Source organism: Anastrepha obliqua, chromosome 5 (genome assembly GCF_027943255.1).
Source record: "Anastrepha obliqua isolate idAnaObli1 chromosome 5, idAnaObli1_1.0, whole genome shotgun sequence".
NCBI classification, from domain to species: domain Eukaryota; kingdom Metazoa; phylum Arthropoda; class Insecta; order Diptera; family Tephritidae; genus Anastrepha; species Anastrepha obliqua.
In genome coordinates this window covers 19,786,284-19,804,417 of record NC_072896.1, presented here as the reverse complement: position 1 = coordinate 19,804,417, position 18,134 = coordinate 19,786,284, and the positions used below count along the sequence as shown (strand labels likewise).

Here is an 18,134-nt window from a genome sequence, read left to right as displayed (position 1 = left end):
AGCGTTTCCTGAGTGCTCACATAGCCCACCTTTCCAGAAGTACACCACAGATAGTCAAGGAGATCCCAATCCTTTAATTCACCTTACAAACACCCAGTCTAGTTAGTTCATCCGCCTAGTAGTTTCTCGCAACGCCCCGGTTACTCCTGTTGCCAAGTATCCAAATGGGCTGAGTTTTAAAGAACTCGGACGCATTCGAAAGAAAAGCTACGCATTTATCAACCAGTTTTGAGTGCAGGGTTCTTAATGCCGCTAAATTCTCAGATCATATGTTGACTTCCCTGACAATTAGTGCACAACTCAGCAGCCAGTTTTCTGCTTCTTGATTGCCGGTACCTCTGCTCGGAATACAATACAGTGGTTCAGTACCCTGAACTTGAGTTTGATGGGAGCTCCTTACATAATTCTCCTACACCTACCTTTCGAACCAACTTCGAGTAGTCCGTAAACAAGTTCACCAGGCTTTGTAAGCATAATCTGTACTCCCTCCATTTTTCCTTTGACGGAATGTGAATGGAGAATTTACGTTTCGGACCGGACAATCAGTCAAGAGGGCGGTAAATTCAAAGTTTCTATGCAGGGAACGTTCACTAATGGCTCCAACGGTGCCTTCTTGCTCATTTTCGAAAAAAAATGAAATGGTCCAATGACGCCGTTCAGTCACTCGTTTTAGATGCATTAGATTCTGCAAGACGTGTGGATTTGCCGACCGTCCAAAGCGACAATTCTGTTTGAAAATGAACTTTCTCCGAAAAGATGGTTTTATGGTATGAAGGCTTCACTTCAACTATGCGTTCTTCAGACCATTTGCTCCAGCGAAAAGCAACACATTTTTTGGCTATCTAACTGTAAATAAGCGTGTGTCTTGACGTTGTTCCACAAATGCAGGGACCTAACCGTTTTTTAATGAGAAGCTTTTCAAAAGCAGAAATATACTCGAAGGTTTGCAATTGCCAGCCGTGGGTCGACCGCTATTAGAATACTGTTTCTATCAATAGACGTTTCGTGTTCGGGATTTCAAACCTCTGCACTTACGAATGGTAGTCACACACCAACCTATTCGGCTTCGGCCGCTGAAGCTGTTTTAGTTGAAAGCGAAAAAGTCGATAGTTAGATGCTTTCGAACATTCCTCAAACTTGGAGTCTCTACACAAAGCCAAGGAACACTCTGATCAAGGCAAAAGTCGGGAGGCGAAAGTTTAAAGACATAACTCAGTAAAGACTCACACCAGAAGCCGAGAAGTCATACAAAACCAGCTACCAAATGATTTGAAGCAACGCAACGTCGATAGGTAATTTTATTCTAATATGAGTGTTAAGGGGGGGGTAGGGTCACAAAATCGAAATTTTTTTTCTTCACTCATCTTATAGTAAATCATTTCAAAAATGTTGTGTCAAAATTTTAAATGGATCGGAGCAGAACTCTCAAAGTTATAGCCTTTGTAGACACTCTACCTCGAATGCGGAGAATAGATAATTTTTCAGAGTCATTTTTTCAAACGCGTTTTTCCCGAAACGACTTCTTAAAAGTCGGTGCCAATCACAACTCCGAAACTATTCAACCGATTCTTTTCAAATTTGGCACACGTTTTCTAAATCAAAAATACCTCCCCCCCCCCCCACAGTTTTTTTTATTTTTTTTTTTTAAACTAAACTACAAAAATGAAAAAAAAAATTGTATTCATGGGAGCATTACGTCATACTTTAACTGAAAAATTCGACTTTTTTAGTTTCAGATGATTCTACGACGAATGCCTATTGGCACCGCAGAGCACCTCTCGAAAAACATATCTCCAAAAAAACTCTGCCATGGGCTTATTTGTCAATATTTTATTATTAATTTTTTTTTTAAACTTATTGAAAAGATGTACAATAACATGCAACTGATTTTATTAAAGTATCTTAAGCCATATTTCTGTAAAAAATTCAAAAAAAAAGTGTTTTTTTTTAGCGCTAAACCCTACCACCCCCGTAAACAGCAATAAAAATGATAATGAAGCCCACTGAACTGGGCAAACGGCATCCAATGTTGTGTGGCTTTGATCCTGCAAGGATGTGGTATACCACGAGCTATTTGAATCTGGCGAAATTTTCACACGGCACCGAAGTTTTTCCGCAGTTGAACTCACATTTAGTATCCTTGTCATAACAAACTGTTAGTTTCGGTCTTAAAGCTTATCCGCAAATGACCAATTTCATAAGAAATTCTTATCGTCCATAATTCGTTGGACAGTTACTGTACCAGTTTGTGCATTAAGTAATTTTAGAACCACTCAATCTTCAGTGTAATTTATCACAATATATTACTACCGTTGCTTATCCTGGCGATTTCTTTTATTTATTACTTGAATTTTTGCTGCATTCCAATCGACTAATCTTGCACGCTTGACAATGCTCGTGACCACTGTGCAGACGCATCGCGTGAGCGGCGATGGACGCGGTTGGGTGGATACCATTTCGGTGCCATTGTTTGCAGCGAATGCAACATCCTATGTTGCCATATCGCCATTGCGTGACGGCACTTCCGGTAAGTTGAAACTATGTAGCAGCACAAGAGCGCTGCTTTTTTTTCATACGCACACACATACATGAAAACACACTCACAATTTTCGCCACATTTATTTTCACTAAAAGAAATTGACCAAAATTTGATTTATTTACATCGACAAGGCTACTTCCGGCACATTGTACACGTGCACGTGGCCAAAAAGCGTGTGCTACCACTAACACATGGACAATACGAGGTGAATGAGTTGCTACATTGGGACCAACTGAATAATTGGATGTAAGTACCTACTCAATTTCAACTGCTCAATTACCACCTTCACTTTTACGCTACTCAAACTCTGCATCCTTCTTTCGATAGTTACTTTCTTGGCACACCGGAACGCCTGCCGGGACAACAGCACCTGTATCGCGTGTCCGCTTTGCCACCGCGTCACGGCTCACCGCTCCAGCTGCCCGATTGTCTAACGTGCCCAACGCAATTGCGTAGTAGCAGCCATGGCGCCGAGGTGCATACGAAACCGCCACCAAAATTAGTGACCGCCTGGGATGATGACTGGGAGGATTCCGAGGAGCGTCAAACTTTGCCACCACCAACGCTCACACCGGAACACAAACGTCCGAAGGCATCACAACACCATACCGACGCCAATGAATGTCTCTACCATACAGCCAAATTTCCATGGGTACTTGAAGCGCGTTATGTGCTCATTGAGTGCCTGGGTCCAGTGATACCCACATCCAGTGTTTATGCGCTAGCTCGCGTTTATGGCGAAATGAACGATAAGAAATCCATGCCAGAGAAATCTGTAGGAATGGAATTGCTCGTGACAATACAAAACAACACGCGTCTGAAGGAGAAAATGTTGCGCACTGCTCTGCCGCAGGTGAAAACATTCCCAGTCATGATATCGGGTGGTTACCATGCGCAGGTGCGTCTCTACCTGCCGCCAGTGTTACGCGAGGATGAGATCACGCGTTATCCCACGATTTTGCATGTGTACTCCGGTCCGGGCACACAATTGGTGACGGAGAAATGGCACATCGATTGGAATACTTATTTGTCGGGGACGAAGGATTACATTGTGATTGAAATCGATGGGCGTGGTTCATCGGGACAGGGCTATCAATTGCTACATGAGATCTACAAGCGACTCGGCTCCGTTGAGGTGTCCGATCAGTTGGAAGTGAGTGAATATCTGCGTGATAATCTGCATTTCATCGACGGACGTCGCATGGGTGTTTGGGGTTGGAGTTATGGCGGTTATACAGCCGCACTCGCGCTTGCCGGTACACAATCGATATTTCAGTGCGGCATTAGTGTATCGCCGGTGACGAATTGGAAACTTTATGGTAAGACCTTTTAATATGGAAAGTAAGGAAGTTTAATTCAGACTAAAGAGGAGATCAGAGTATTTACACTCTTTAGGGTATTATTACCACCTGATTTCGGAGCATTTAAGTGTATTATTTTAAAGTAACTCGATTTACACTGTGAAAACCTAGTCAAAGGAAACTCTTGATAACTAAGAGGCCAAAGCTCCTTTTAGAGTTAGCGATAGAACTTTGAGCTTATCTTCAACTTAATAGTCTAGCGATTTCAATCCACAATTCTGTACCGCAAAATGGATTTCGTAGATCAGATTATAAGGGTAATTATACCCCAGTTCTAAAAAGGCATCTAGGAAGGAAACTTCTCTGCACCTTTACTTCATCTGATAAACTCCGCCATTGAGTAGTGAATATAATTTGTCCTATTTTAGCGTCTTAGGGTGTAAGAGATCACTGTAATATAAAAAGTTCATGTACAGAGTAGAGTAGAGAGCATAAGATACTTGTGACTACTCGATGTTTGTCATAGGCACTAAATTGTCTCAAAATTATCTGAATACTTCTCCACGTTTCCCGTTGCAAATTGATGAGCTTGGCATTGTTGCGTGTATTTTCCTTTATATATTTCCATAGAGAAGGATTCCTTTTCAAAAACTCTGCCTTTTCCTTAGCATTTAGCATGAAGATAGCTGTGAAACAATAATACCATCAAAGTTGGAAGAGGGTGAAAGATGGGTATAGGGAAGATATTTAAAAGGGGACGAATAGAAATAGATGCAAAAGACGCTTTGTACGAATGAGAAAGTTTTCTAGGAACCTAATACACAAGCCTTAGGACTCATCAGGCGTCAAAGATAAAGTAAATAAAAATAAGAGAGAAAATATTTGAGTCATGGTCTTACTAAAACGGCGAATTGGGCAAAAATTGTGTAACGAGATGATGCCACCTAGTCACCACAAAAGCACTCGAAGTTATGTTAAGTCTTAGGGCATGTGGAGTTTCCGATTAAAACACGCACCACCATTGAGAGTTTGGCACTGCTAGCCCCAGGAGGCTATCGACCTTCCAACTTCGCATGATAGAATTCTATTCCAAAGCTTGCTTAACTGATCGTAAGACCTATATAGGGTTTTCCAATAAGAGGTGTTATTTTGATCAATGGTTTCGTTGCTTGTGTGGCACGTAGCGCCGTCTTGTTGAAAATAAACGTTGTCTAGATAAATACCATCCAATTCCGCACCGTAACTGTTGCTATCACCGTAACTGTTGCTCCAGCTTCATTGTCGAAAAAGTAAGGCCCAATGCCTTCGCCGGACCACACACCGCACCAAACAGTCACACGTTGAGGATAGAGAGACTTTTCAACAATAACTCTCGGATTTTCTGAGCCCTAGATCCGACAAGTTTGCTTTTTGACGAAGCCACCGAGGTGAAAGTGGGTCTCATCTCTCAAGATGATTTTTCGATGGAATTCCGGATTATTTTCATACATTTCAACGACCCAAACAGCAAAGACACGACGTTGTTGATGAGCGGCCGGCTTGAGTTCTTGTGTTAACTGGACTTTATAAGCCTTAAGACCCAAATCTATATGCAAAATACGGTGTAATGACGTTTGTGGAATGTCAAATTCCAAAGAACGACGAGGAATGAACAAACCTGGGTTTCTTCAACACTTTCGGCTACAACAGCAATATTTTCGGCTGTTCGGCTTGAGCGACGTGCACGGGTTTTGTTCTTCACTACACTAACTTGTCCAAACCGCTTGAGTTTTTTCACCAATTTTTGTATTGCGGTCCGACAAGGTGCTTGACGATGACCCAAAAATGTGCCATTTGGCGCGTCCCACTCACGCCAGTTAGCACGAAAAAGAAACGACTGGCACGCTTTGTTAAACTCGGTCAAAATAGCGTAAGCGGTTATCACGCCAATCAAGAAGAAGAAGAATGTCCTTCTGGCTTCTTAACCATATAAGATTGATAGGTTAGTATTCAGACTTGACCGAAAAATAGTCAGGCATTCGCTTACTAATATATGGCACAGCTTGAGTAAGCCTCGATAGCCGCCTAGCTATCAGAATAGACTTTGGTGTATCTCCTTGAACGCTTTCTTTATCTCTACCAACCTCTCTGTCCAATTTGAAGACATCCGCACGTAGGTTTCCTACGCCGTGTTTTGAGATAATTGCTCCACATCCTTTTCTTTCTTGAGACATTTTGGGTGGAGAGAGCTCAACTTAGACCCCATAAATTACAGGGTTTGATTGAAAAGTAATGAGCCTTCCCGCGCGGAGCGTCTGCCAAGCGATCAACCGAATCGGCTGGTGGGGGAAAATGATCGTTGGATCTTCCCCTTCCACTAGAAACCGGTCCCAGTTCGCTGGCAACAGCGGTGCAGTCAACATCGCTCCGCGCGTGAAAGCTGTTTTAAAAGTGTGTTAGGATTTTGCACTGGCGAAAATGCAGCAATCGTTGGAGCAACGTTACACGATCAAATTTTGAGTAAAGCTAAACAAAACGAGTACGTAAAGCTAACGAAACGGGGACCAATCTCTGTCCAATGCTCAAGTAAAACGGTGGCACAAGTCGTTCAAGGAAGGTCGGGAGGACATTTTACAAAGAAGTGCTCCTTCGGCTGAAAAACCGCGTCGCTCGGTTTCGGCCCGACCTCGTCAACAATTGGACCCTTCATCACGACAATGCGCCGGCGCACCTCTGCATTGGCCAAGATGGGGGTTCCGGTGCTTCCCCACCCTCCCTACATCCCAGACCTGTCCCTCCGGACTTCTTCGTGTTCCCGCGCCTGAAAAAAAAACTAAAGGGGAGGCGTTTCGACTCCATCGAGGCGATACAAAAAACTGTGACAGCCGAATTGAACGCGATTCCGGCGGATGAGTTTCAAAAATGTTTCGTGCAGTGGAAGTATCGCTACCAGCGGTTTATTGACGCTCAAGGGTCCTATTTTGAAGAATATTAGTTGTATAAGCCAAAAGGTTTAATAAAACTGCTTAAAAAAAATAAGGCTCATTACTTTTCAATCAAACCCTGTACTCTTATCGCGAGACATCACCTTTTACCAATGAGCTGCCTCCATCCGTACAAAGCAGCTGATGCTTTATTAATCCTCTACTTAGTTTTGAATTTCCACAATTATTTTCTGTCAAGATCCGATCCACGTACCTTGTCAGAGAGCTCTAGCAGAGCACGCCTCATATAGGAGCGTTGCGCTCTGAAGATCCTATATTTTTGCTCAAAATTAGCAAGAGCTCCAACTACCAATGTTTTACAGATATGCCTTAAAATTATTTTATTTTTCTTTTCATTCTTCTCCCTTCGATAGATTCCACTTATGCTGAACGCTACTTGAGCTTCCCGAATGTGACTGATAACTACAAAGGCTACGAGGAAGGGGATCTCTCGAAGTATGTCGATAATCTGCGCGATCGTCAATTCCTATTGGTGCACGGCACCGCCGATGACAATGTGCACGTGCAACAATCTATGGTGTTGGCACGTGCGCTCACCAACAAAGGTGTACTCTATAAGCAACAAATTTACCCTGATGAAGGACACAGTCTGGCGGGCGTTAAAAGGCATCTCTATCGCTCAATGACGAGTTTCTTCGAGGATTGCTTTAAAAAGCTGGTAAGTCGGAAGTGCTAATTTTCTTGGATCGTTGTAAAATATTGTAGTTTTCCATCAAACTTTGCTTTAGTTATGATGCGCCAATAGTTTTTTTATACATACAAAAATAAATTCGGTTTTGGCAACTTTTCCACAAATTTACATATCACAAATTTATTGCGAATTTTCTTAAAGAGCAAATACTTATTCTCTAACACTTTGAATTAATATTCTTTCTCCCTCTTTCTTAACACTCTACTACTTTCATTCAATTTGTCTTTTCGTCCGTATTTGTTTTTAAATTTATCTACTTGCCTTTCACATTTTTATATACACAAAAATCAATTGGTGCACGTTGTTTATTTACAATTTTTTTTTTCATGTTTTTTTTTATTTATTTTGAAATAAACTCTACTCACATTTATTTCTCCTCAACAATCGTTCCACCAACACCAACCAAACCCAGCTTGAGCAACAACTGAGCAACCAAACCGATTCCGCGGATTTCTTAGACTTCCACAGTCTTTATGTAAATATATAAGCGTAAATTTATTGAAGCTTCGGGAATGCGAGCGTGTTCAAAATTTCGGATATATAACTCCATTCCACTAGATGCTTTCGCAGCAAATGCAAGTGGCTTCGTGAAAATTCAGTATTTAAGGTATTCAAAATTAAATCAGCGCTCATTTATTAATAAATGTCTCGTACTTGATGTTTTTGGTGTCAATCGATTTATGTGTGTGTGCGTGTGTTTTTTTTTTATGTTATACATACTTATATATGTATGCTTAAATGTGATTTGCTGCGCTTAAATGTCCGCACATATGGCTGTTGGTACACATTTGGCAAGAATATGGTTTTCAAAGTGTTTTTCAGCTGCCAAGTGAGGTCTAAATAATTTCATTTTTTAAGCCAGCGCAGAGCGTTTTGCAAACTTTAATGGAGCATTTTGGGAAAATTGAAAGCAGGAAAGGAAATAAGTGAAAAATAGATGAATTTAATTTACGATAGCTACAATTTGTCTGAGAGTGACGCGCCGAGTTTTATTTTGTGTGTGGTTGAAAATCATCTTAAGGGGTTAGTGGTAGTCAGAGGCCCGAAAAAATGGTGGTATTAAATAATTTTTTTTTCTGCTAGTCAATTGCTTTATTTTACAAAAATAAAAACAGAGCATGAATACATCATATTTCGGCTTGACTTTCAAAAACAAAGCAGTGAATAATTGTAAAAGTCATCGCTGTTTGTATGGATCCCGTTTCTCCAGAAGCCCCTTGCGGTGATCATCACAAGTCCTTGGAGATTCATCTAAAATCAATCGGACAAGAGAAATTAGTTTTATTAATAGATAATTTTGTGCCCGATCGAAACAACAAAAAAAAAAAAAAAAAAAAAAAAAACATCTCATCATTTCACGAGGTAGTGGTAGTAAAACGGTGCTGGTCACTAATTAGGAGCATTTCAGCTAAGAAATGTTCAACCACCTCAACAACAATAGATAATTTTGTGCCCGATCGAAGCTTCTTTTTTTTTCAAAATTAACAATAGGGGGCCTCAGGAAATTAAAAAAAAATCCTTCGATCAGGCACGAGTTTTTATGTTTTTTAAAAGCAGTATACATTTTATTGAAGTCTACCAAGTGGCTACACTCAGTAGTTGGGCCGCCAGTTGCGGTCTCAGAGTCAACTCTGGCAAAACGGAGTTGATGCTATTCACCAGGAAATAAAAGCCTCCTCCTTTTAAGCTTCCAAGACTAAACTACCAGTGTCTTACACTCGCATCGGAAGTCAGGTATCTTGGTGTAATACTTGACCCCAAGCTCCACTGGAAGCTGCACACAGAAAATCGAGTTAAGAAGACCAGTATTGCCTTCTGCGCCTCTAAATTTATGTTCGGCAAAAATGGGGTCTCAAGCCACGTTTCGTACTTTGGATGTAAAACGTAGTGGTTCTTCTAATTTTAACATATGGGTGCCTAGTTTGGTGCGTAGCCCTTCAGAGGGGCTACAACACCACTAAACTAGAGAGAGTGCAGAGAACTGCATGTGTGGGCATCAGTGGTGCTTGTAGAACATGTCCCACTGCTGCGCTCAACGTTATTTCGCACTTACTTCCTGTGGATCTGCAGGTTAAATCCATTGCTGCTCAGAGCGCTATCAGGTTGAAGGAGATTGACCTCTGGAGACAAATTCCTGTAGGACATAGTAGCATCTTGAAGGAGATCTTCCTTTCCTTCTCTATTCTTCACACTGATCTCTCCATCCGCAAACTGTGTTTTGAGGGTTTTGCTAGGGCTATCTTTCCGAGCAGGCAAGATTGGAAGGAGGGGAGAGTTGGCACGGATATAGATACCTCTGCTTTCACTGACGGATCCAAAATGGAATCTGGAGTGGGAGCGGGGGTTTTCTCTAAATCAGCCAGCATTTCGGTCTCCTTTAAACAGCCGAAAACGAGCAGCGTTTTTCAACCAGAGGTCTTCGCGATCCTGCAGGCATGCAAAATGCTTCAAGATCGCTGTTGGGCGGGAGACATTAATATTTTTTCCGATAGCCAAGTTGCGATCAAGGCACTGTCGTCGCCGTATTGCAGCTCTCTTCTGGTGAACTCCTGTAAGGAGGAACTCAAACGTCTCGATCGAGCAGGAAACATCTCCCTTATCTGGGTTCCTGGGCACAGAAATATAGAGGGAAATGAAATTGCCGACGAGCTTGCCAAGAAGGGGTCGACAGAACCGGTTTCAGCTGTTCCCCTCTCAGACATCGGTGTCCCTTTGACCGTTGCTAAAGGGAAACTACACAATTTCTTTTTAAGAAAAGCGCAAGACAGATGGAGGTCTGTGTCATCGTGTACTATTTCGAAAACCCTATGGCCTCAATACGATATAAACAGACCACTTAAGGTGATGGGAATCTCCCGCCATTCAACTTCCAAACTCATTGCGGTGTTTACTGGCCACTGGGTGATCGGGACTCATGCGGAGAAGCTTGGAATTCCGTACAACCCCTATCGCAGAAGCTGTGGGGATCCTGCAGAGAAAGAGACTGTTGAACACTTTCTCTGCAAATGTCCGGCTCTGGCAGCTAGGCGCTTGAGATTCCTTAGCGTGCCCTTTGGGGATGACTTGAAAAAATTCTCCAGCCTAGATCCCTTTTCTCTGCTCCACTACATCAACACCACTGGATGGCTGTAAAATATTTTCTCTTCCCAATAATTTTTCTTTGCACAGGTCCACATTTTGGTATCAAAACGGCACGTAAGTGCTACTTGAAGTGGCCTGTGGCACTCTTGCCATTTTACCTACCTGCCTACCTACCTACCAAGTGGTTTTTTAAGTTACAGTGATCACCAGTTCAAAAAACATAGTTTTGAAAAAAAACGCATTTAAGATTTTGCTATCTGCTCCGGAGCGCCCGAGCGCCCTTTGTTAATTGTTGCATAACTCGAAAACTATTTGTCGGATTCACTTCAAATTTTCACACAATATTTTTAAGATACTATATCATACTTTAAGAAAATGCAAAACACATCAAATTTTTTGAAGCGAAGGAACGCCCTAGTACGTCAATGTTTGACTAGTTTTGACTATTCTCGTTTTTTTTTTATTTTTTTTTAACTTTTTATTATTTTTTTTATAAAAGTATAGCCCATTGCCTAATAAAAAACATATAAATTAAATTTCCAAATTTTAGAAATAAAGTAGAAAAATTCCACAAGCTTTCCATCCCAGTTCCACTTCAATTTACTAGAATTTCTAGAAAGATTCTTGGTACGCAATTTTATAGCTTCTTAAATTTTAGTATAAAAAAGTGCAAATTTCAAGTTGCTACAAAATCCCGCTAATTTTTTATAATTTTTTTCTTGAGCTCAGCAAGAAAGTTATAAAAAATCAAAGAAACTTTTTGAGCGACTTCAAGCCTGGACTAAAACTTTGTGAACTTTAAAACTGCATACCGAAAATCTTTCATAGAATTCTAACTAAAAACCGCGGAATGGCGCTGTAAAAATTTTTTAGAATTTTTCTAATTTTTGTGTAATTTAATAATTTGCCAAATTTACTTAAAAACTTTTGATTAAAAATGTCGAAATGTTGGCAATTATTTTTTGTTTTTTCTTTAATAGGCGATTTCACTTCTCATCGCAAAATAATTCAGATAGTACTGTGTCCATGGACTTCATACTAATCTACATTGTGCTCGATTTAAGTAGATCAGATTGTAATGGTGATTTACCTAGCACTCAAGGGCATAGCTGTACTTATAAATATTGAAAGCAGGGCAAGTTTGTTAAGCGGAAAAGAGTGTTAGCGAAGGTGATTAGAGATCGCAAGAGACCAGTGAAGCGTTTTTTAAGCACCTCGCGGCCAGACGAAGTACTTCTATAACTGATGCTTTCCATTTCAATTCAACCGGGCTATTCGGGTCATGTTCTTCGATTTCGATGTAACTTCAATATGTTGCTCTCTGGTCAAAATAATGAGACACGTATTTTTTTGTTCGCCCGAAAAAAAATATTTTCAAGAGTTATCGGCAATTTTGTTTTTCGGCTCAAACTCGATTTTTTTTAATTATATAAGAAAAAATTTTTTTTAAATGCTCATAACTTAGTCAAAAATGAACCGATTTTAATAATTCTGGGTTCAAAATGATCGTAATTGCTTACACGAGCAACTTCATGTAGAAACAATTGCAAAAAAGTAGTTGAAAATTTTTTATTTAGCAAAAAAGAAAAAAAATTGAAATTTTTTCGAAATTCAATATTTCAAAAAGTGTATTTTTATTTTTTTTATAACTTTTTCCAAATCAAAAGGACATCTCAAACTTTAATTGAGATGAATGCCCAGTAGCTAAAATGAGTTGCTTTTGAGTAATGAATTTTTGAGTAAAAAACCTGTTTCGCACTTTTTGTTTTTTGCAAAATAAAAAAATTTTAACTACTTTTTTTCAACTGTTTCTACATGAAATCGCTTGTGTAAGTAATGGCGATCATTTTGAATCCAAAATTATTAAAATCGGGTCATTTTTGACTAAGTTATGAGCATTTAAAAAAAAATGTTTCTTATATAATTAAAAAAAATCGAGTTTGAGCCGAAAAACGAAATTGCCGATAACTCTTGAAAAAAAAATTTTTCGGGCGAACAAAAAAATACGTGTCTCATTATTTTGACCAGAGAGCAACATATTTAAGTTACATCGAAATCGAAGAACATGACCCGAATAGCCGTTTTGAATTGAAATGGAAAGAATCTATATAAGAAAAATTTTTTTAATTACTCATAACTTAGTCAACAATAAACCGATTTGAATAATTCTGGGTTCAAAATGATCGTAATTACTTACACGAACGACTTCATGCAGAAACAATTGCAAAAAAATAGTTGAAAATGTTTTATTTTGCAAAAAACAAAAAGTGCGAAAAAGGGTTTTTACTCAAAAATTCATTACTCAAAAACAACTCATTTTAGCTCCTAGGCATTCATCTCAATTAAAGTTTGAGATGTCCTTTTGATTTGGAAAAAGTTATAAAAAAAATAAAAATACACTTTTTGAAATATTGAATTTCGAAAAAATTTCAATTTTTTTTCTTTTTTGCTAAATAAAAAATTTTCAACTACTTTTTTGCAATTGTTTCTAATTACATGAAGTCGTTCGTGTAAGTAATTACGATCATTTTGAACCCAGAATTATTGAAATCGGTTTATTGTTGACTAAGTTATGAGTCATTAAAAAAATTTTTCTTATATAATTAAAAAAAATCGAGTTTGAGCCGAAAAACAAAATTGCCGATAACTTTTGAAAAAATTTTTTTTCGGGCGAACAAAAAAATACGTGTCTCATTATTTTGACCAGAGAGCAACATATTTAAGTTACATCGAAATCGAAGAACATGACCCGAATAGCCCGGTTGAATTGAAATGGAAAGCATCAACTGCATTTTTAAGGAGCAGTAAAAGTAGAAGCATGTGGAATAAATTATAATTTAGTAAAATTAAAATAGAATTAAAAAATTTAAATTAAATTTAAAATAATGAGCAGAACAAAATTAAAAATTATAAAAAAATAAAATTTAGTAAACAAAAAAAAATTTTTTTTTTGCCAAAAACGGTACTTTTTTATTAAGGGGCAACACCACTGTGAACGCGTGAAAATTAAGTGATTTTCATGAATTTTTTTTATAAGTACGGATAATTAGTTGAGGATCGGACAAATTATAATTTATTTAACATATATTCAACTATACTTACACAAACTTTTATTAAAAAATATTCAAAATTACAATTGTTATTAATATTAATGCAATGACGTCATAAAAAACTGATGACCCTGGTGGCCACGATACAGCGATGAAAAATCATCTGAAAGCAGAAGCCAAACAAATTCTTAATCTATACATCAATGGCTATCTTCGTACGAGGCGGTTTTTTTATATATTTATTTATTTATTTTTTTTTTTTTGAAAAAATGGTGCAGGTTGAAAAATCAAAAAATTTTTTCACGAAACCCAGACGAAGAAAACTTTTAAATAAAAGCTGATAAGATATACAAAAGAAATAAAAAAAAAATTAAAGCAATTAAAGATACGAATGCCAGCACAACTCTCTTTTCAACTCTACAACTTAGGCTGTACTAGCGATTGGCGAGATCGGTTGCAGATCGGATGGGACTTACAAAATTCCAATTCTTCGTTAAATATTTAGAATAGCAAACCTAATATTGGCATGCGATTATTTCCAATGAATGTTATGAGAACTTTTTCGAATATTTTTTTATAAACCTTTTTAAACTTAGTTTTTTCTTAAGCTATGCTTAAATGTTGTTTAATGTCGTACTATGAATTCAATAAGGGTCTATGTGACCTTAAAAAAGCTCCGTTTTTTTTTTTTGAAGGTATATAAACATACAAACATAAATACACATTCCTATTTAAAACTGAAATTTTGCTTTATATAACAAATAATTAAAAACTTCCAAGAAGTAGAAAAATAATACAGGGTGTTTCAGCAAAGGCATTTTCTTTTAAGTTGATATATATTTTCAATTTGGAAATTTCGGTGTCACGTCGATGGGCGATCTCCTCCTCCAGTTTAAGGAGAGCGCAAGCAGCCCTCAGGGCTTTAGTATTACTTGAGATGAAATCTTCATTAGTCCCAGTAAGCCTAGAGAGATTAAACTCAACAAATATGCATAAGCAGCTTCAGCTTCTCTGGATACCTATTCACTAAGGCATCAACGGTACCAAGGAGGCTGTTAGAGTAAACGAACGAAGCTGCTGTAACTTCTCCCTTTCCAACGAAGGAAAAATATAAAACTAAATAAAAACATGGGAAAGCGAAGAAAAAGTTTAATAAATTGTGGGATGGTATAAATGAAAGTCCCTACTGGCCACATGGTAGGTGGCTCTTCACTCTACCACTCCCCAAGTAGAACTAAAGCGCCATTTTGATAGCATTATGAGACTTCCAACAGGCAGATATCTCAGCCAGCCAGGGCTGTTGATGAATGGAGAAGATTGATAAGATTTGATTGGCACATCGCCCCAGGCTGGCGAAGAAAATAATTCCCTTAATGGTCTGGTTGCCAAACCCAAGTATGTACAGAGAAAGTGCTCAACAGTCTTCTTCTCTGAAAAGTGACCACAGCTTCTGCAATGGGGAATAAATGGTAGATCTAACTTTTACGTCCAATGACCGATAAACACAGCTCCGAGTTTGGTAATTGAATGGTCCTCTGTCTATTTGTACTGGCACTAAAGGGTTTTCGAAATAGCACATGAAGAAATAGAGCTCCATCTCTTCTGAGAAATAAGTTGTGCAACTCTCCTTTAAAAACAGTCAGGGGGAGCCGATGACCAGGTAGGAAGTCTCTAAGATCAATCAGCAACATCAGGGCCGTAGAGAGCATATCCGGGCCCCGGGGGAAAATTGCAAATGCGGGCCCCTTCCAATGATGTCTAATTCATATAAATACGTATAATCTCGAGTGCGGGCCCCTCTGAAAACTCCGGGCCCGGGGGAAAAAGTACCCCCCCCCCCCCCCCCCTCTCGTCGGGCCTGAGCAACATCCATTCTTATAAATCACTATTGGCCGTGAAGTCATCTGCACAGGTGCAAGATATGGTCGACCATCTGGCTTGTGCGTCTCAATTCCAGTTACATCCATAAACATGTTGCTTGATTAGGATATCATCCCGAGAAGACGCTTCTTATTCACTACAACAAAAGTGTCACTTTCGGGGCTCTTGCAACCAGATCACCCTCTCCACATGTAGCGGATGGTAGTTTGCCCCAGTTTTTTTTTTTTTGTTTTTTGGTAGACCGAAATGTTTACTACGCTTTACTGCGAAGTGGGTACTTTGGGTGGGTACTACACCTTTTCTACTTGTCATAAATGGTGAAACAACCGCCTCATTGCGAAGTATTCGATAACCTGGACTATTGAGACACACCCTCTTCGGAAGCGCTGCGTGGAATCAGCAAATGAGCGGCGTGACTTAAGGGCATAGAAGGGTAGGGCTAACGAAATCTTTTTTGAGCACCAGCGTGCACGTTTTTCGCCTAAAAGATAACTCTTTTTAAAAGCAGCTCATCTAAACAAACGGCATGCTGAAACACCCTGTATCATGAACATTTTTTTATATCTACAAGCTTTTAGTTTAGCTTGCCTTGTCTACTAACCACGACCACAACTTATTTTATCTGTTCCACTAACCAGCAATACTCTCAGTGTCATACTAATTTTTGTACGCCTAAATTTATGCTTGTTTATTTTATGTTTTTGCTGCCTGTGCACACGAAAGCGCTTTATACTCAAACAAGCTCTTTTGAATAAATATTTTTTATTGTACTATTTCAAGAAAAATTACATTTTTGTATTTATTTACATTTAAATTAATTCTAAGTTATATTTAAATTATATAACATCTCCGTTGTTACTCTCTTCACCGCAGGTACCGCCCGAATCAAAAGCTGGCCTTGGAAACGGTGGTGGTAGTGATATACAACAGCAATAAAGTTACGAATATGCTTTAATATTGGTTAATTTAAATTGAATGCAGTGACGCCTGAAATTATGCTCAAATTCGTAATATCTTTTATTATTAATATACAATTTTTTTTCTATTTTTCTGATAAATAGAAATTTGAAATCAAAATTACATGCAATAATACAAACAAGCCGAGAATTACAAATTTTAAATGGTTGTGAACTAAACACAAAAGCAACAACAACTAAATACCCGAGCGCCAAAACGTAGTCTATACTCGTGCCGAAGCGAAAAAGATAAATAAAATCAACACTGTTTGCTGTGACAAAAATTTATATATTTTTTGAACGCAACAAAGTTAGAAAAAATAAAAATAAATAAATAATTAAAAATAAAAGTTTTGAAACAAAAAAGTACAATCAGAAAATCAAACAAAGTCCATGCAGAGAACCGAAAATCAAAGCGTAATCAAGTGACACTGACTTAAGCTAAAGAATTCGCCGAATTCGATTCGAAGCACCGAATTCGAAACAAATTCCCAAAACCACAAATGCAATAGACCAAATAAAGCGCGTACAAAATGAAAGCGAAAGCTAAAATTCAAAAGTGAAATATAAGCAAAAATGAGAATAAAATAGCAGCCCATTTTAAAAGGTAGAAATAATGAAAATAGAAAACCGCCCGATCATGTATCGCGAATGCTAATCTCATTTTCGTGTGAATGGCAAATGGCACACAATTAACGATTGCATACTTTCTGCCACTACCCACCAGTGTTGAGCTAATGCAAAAGCAACAATTAGCCGCTTGTTCATTGCCGCCCCTTTAATGTGCTACACACAAGGGCTAATTATTTTATATTCTCACGCGAATGTGACTGGCATGCGAGATACATAATTCGGTTACTAAAAACTCCTTCGTATTGAGTAAGGCAATTAAAAATTTCTTTTGCTTATTATTGCAGTAACGCGTTTCCTTAATTTTCATTTTAGAAAATTTGCATAAGGCAAGAAATAATATTTTTTAATAAAAACTCGAAGATAATTAGTAATTATTTTAAGTGTTGAATTAAGAATTGTGTAAATTTTAAAAATTGAGCAAATAGCATAAAAAGTACATTTCTAAAGTAGTAGTGAAAATATTGAATACTAGATATTTAAAAGTTTTAAATGAAAAACTGAGGTTTAAAAATAATATTTAGTAATAACATATAAAATTTAAAATAGCGAAAATAAAAAAAAATTATTTAAAAAAAAATTAATTATTAAAAGAAATTAATTATTAAAGCAAAATTATTTAAATTAAAATTCAGCAAATGCAATTGACTCAAAAAGTTAAGTTACACGAAAGGAAAGCTCAAAATTAGCTGCGATATTAAGATTGAAAATATACATACATACATACATATGTACATACATACATACATGTATGTATATAGATACCTATACAATGTATGCATACATACATACAAATATTATATAAATTTAGCTACAATAATAATACATAAAAAGGCATTAGTTGAGAATTAAGCGCTTGAGTTTTGGAATTTCGCATGAATTTATGTGTGTGTAAGTAGGTAGCGCGCTTTTTTCTACTGTCGCATTTAGCGCTTGAATTTAATTAGTGGAGCTTATGTGCTTTACAAGCAAGTAACGCCCAAAAGTATGCAATTATCAAAATATTAGTATTGTTAAATAT

The 18,134-nt window shown here is 37.9% G+C and overlaps 1 protein-coding gene across 1 annotated transcript in view; it reads left to right on the top strand.

The window, feature by feature from the left end:
- The window catches only part of LOC129249234 (prolyl endopeptidase FAP), a 102,515-nt gene extending 86,001 nt beyond the window's left edge, over positions 1-16,514 (top strand). The window contains exons 10-14 of the mRNA XM_054888924.1: positions 2,413-2,527; positions 2,671-2,785; positions 2,867-3,858; positions 7,178-7,482; positions 16,401-16,514. Of these exons, the coding sequence (XP_054744899.1) occupies positions 2,413-2,527; positions 2,671-2,785; positions 2,867-3,858; positions 7,178-7,482; positions 16,401-16,463 (1,590 nt within the window). The 3' untranslated portion in view covers positions 16,464-16,514. The remainder of the gene's footprint in view (positions 1-2,412; positions 2,528-2,670; positions 2,786-2,866; positions 3,859-7,177; positions 7,483-16,400) is intronic.
- Positions 16,515-18,134: the final 1,620 nt, after the last annotated feature.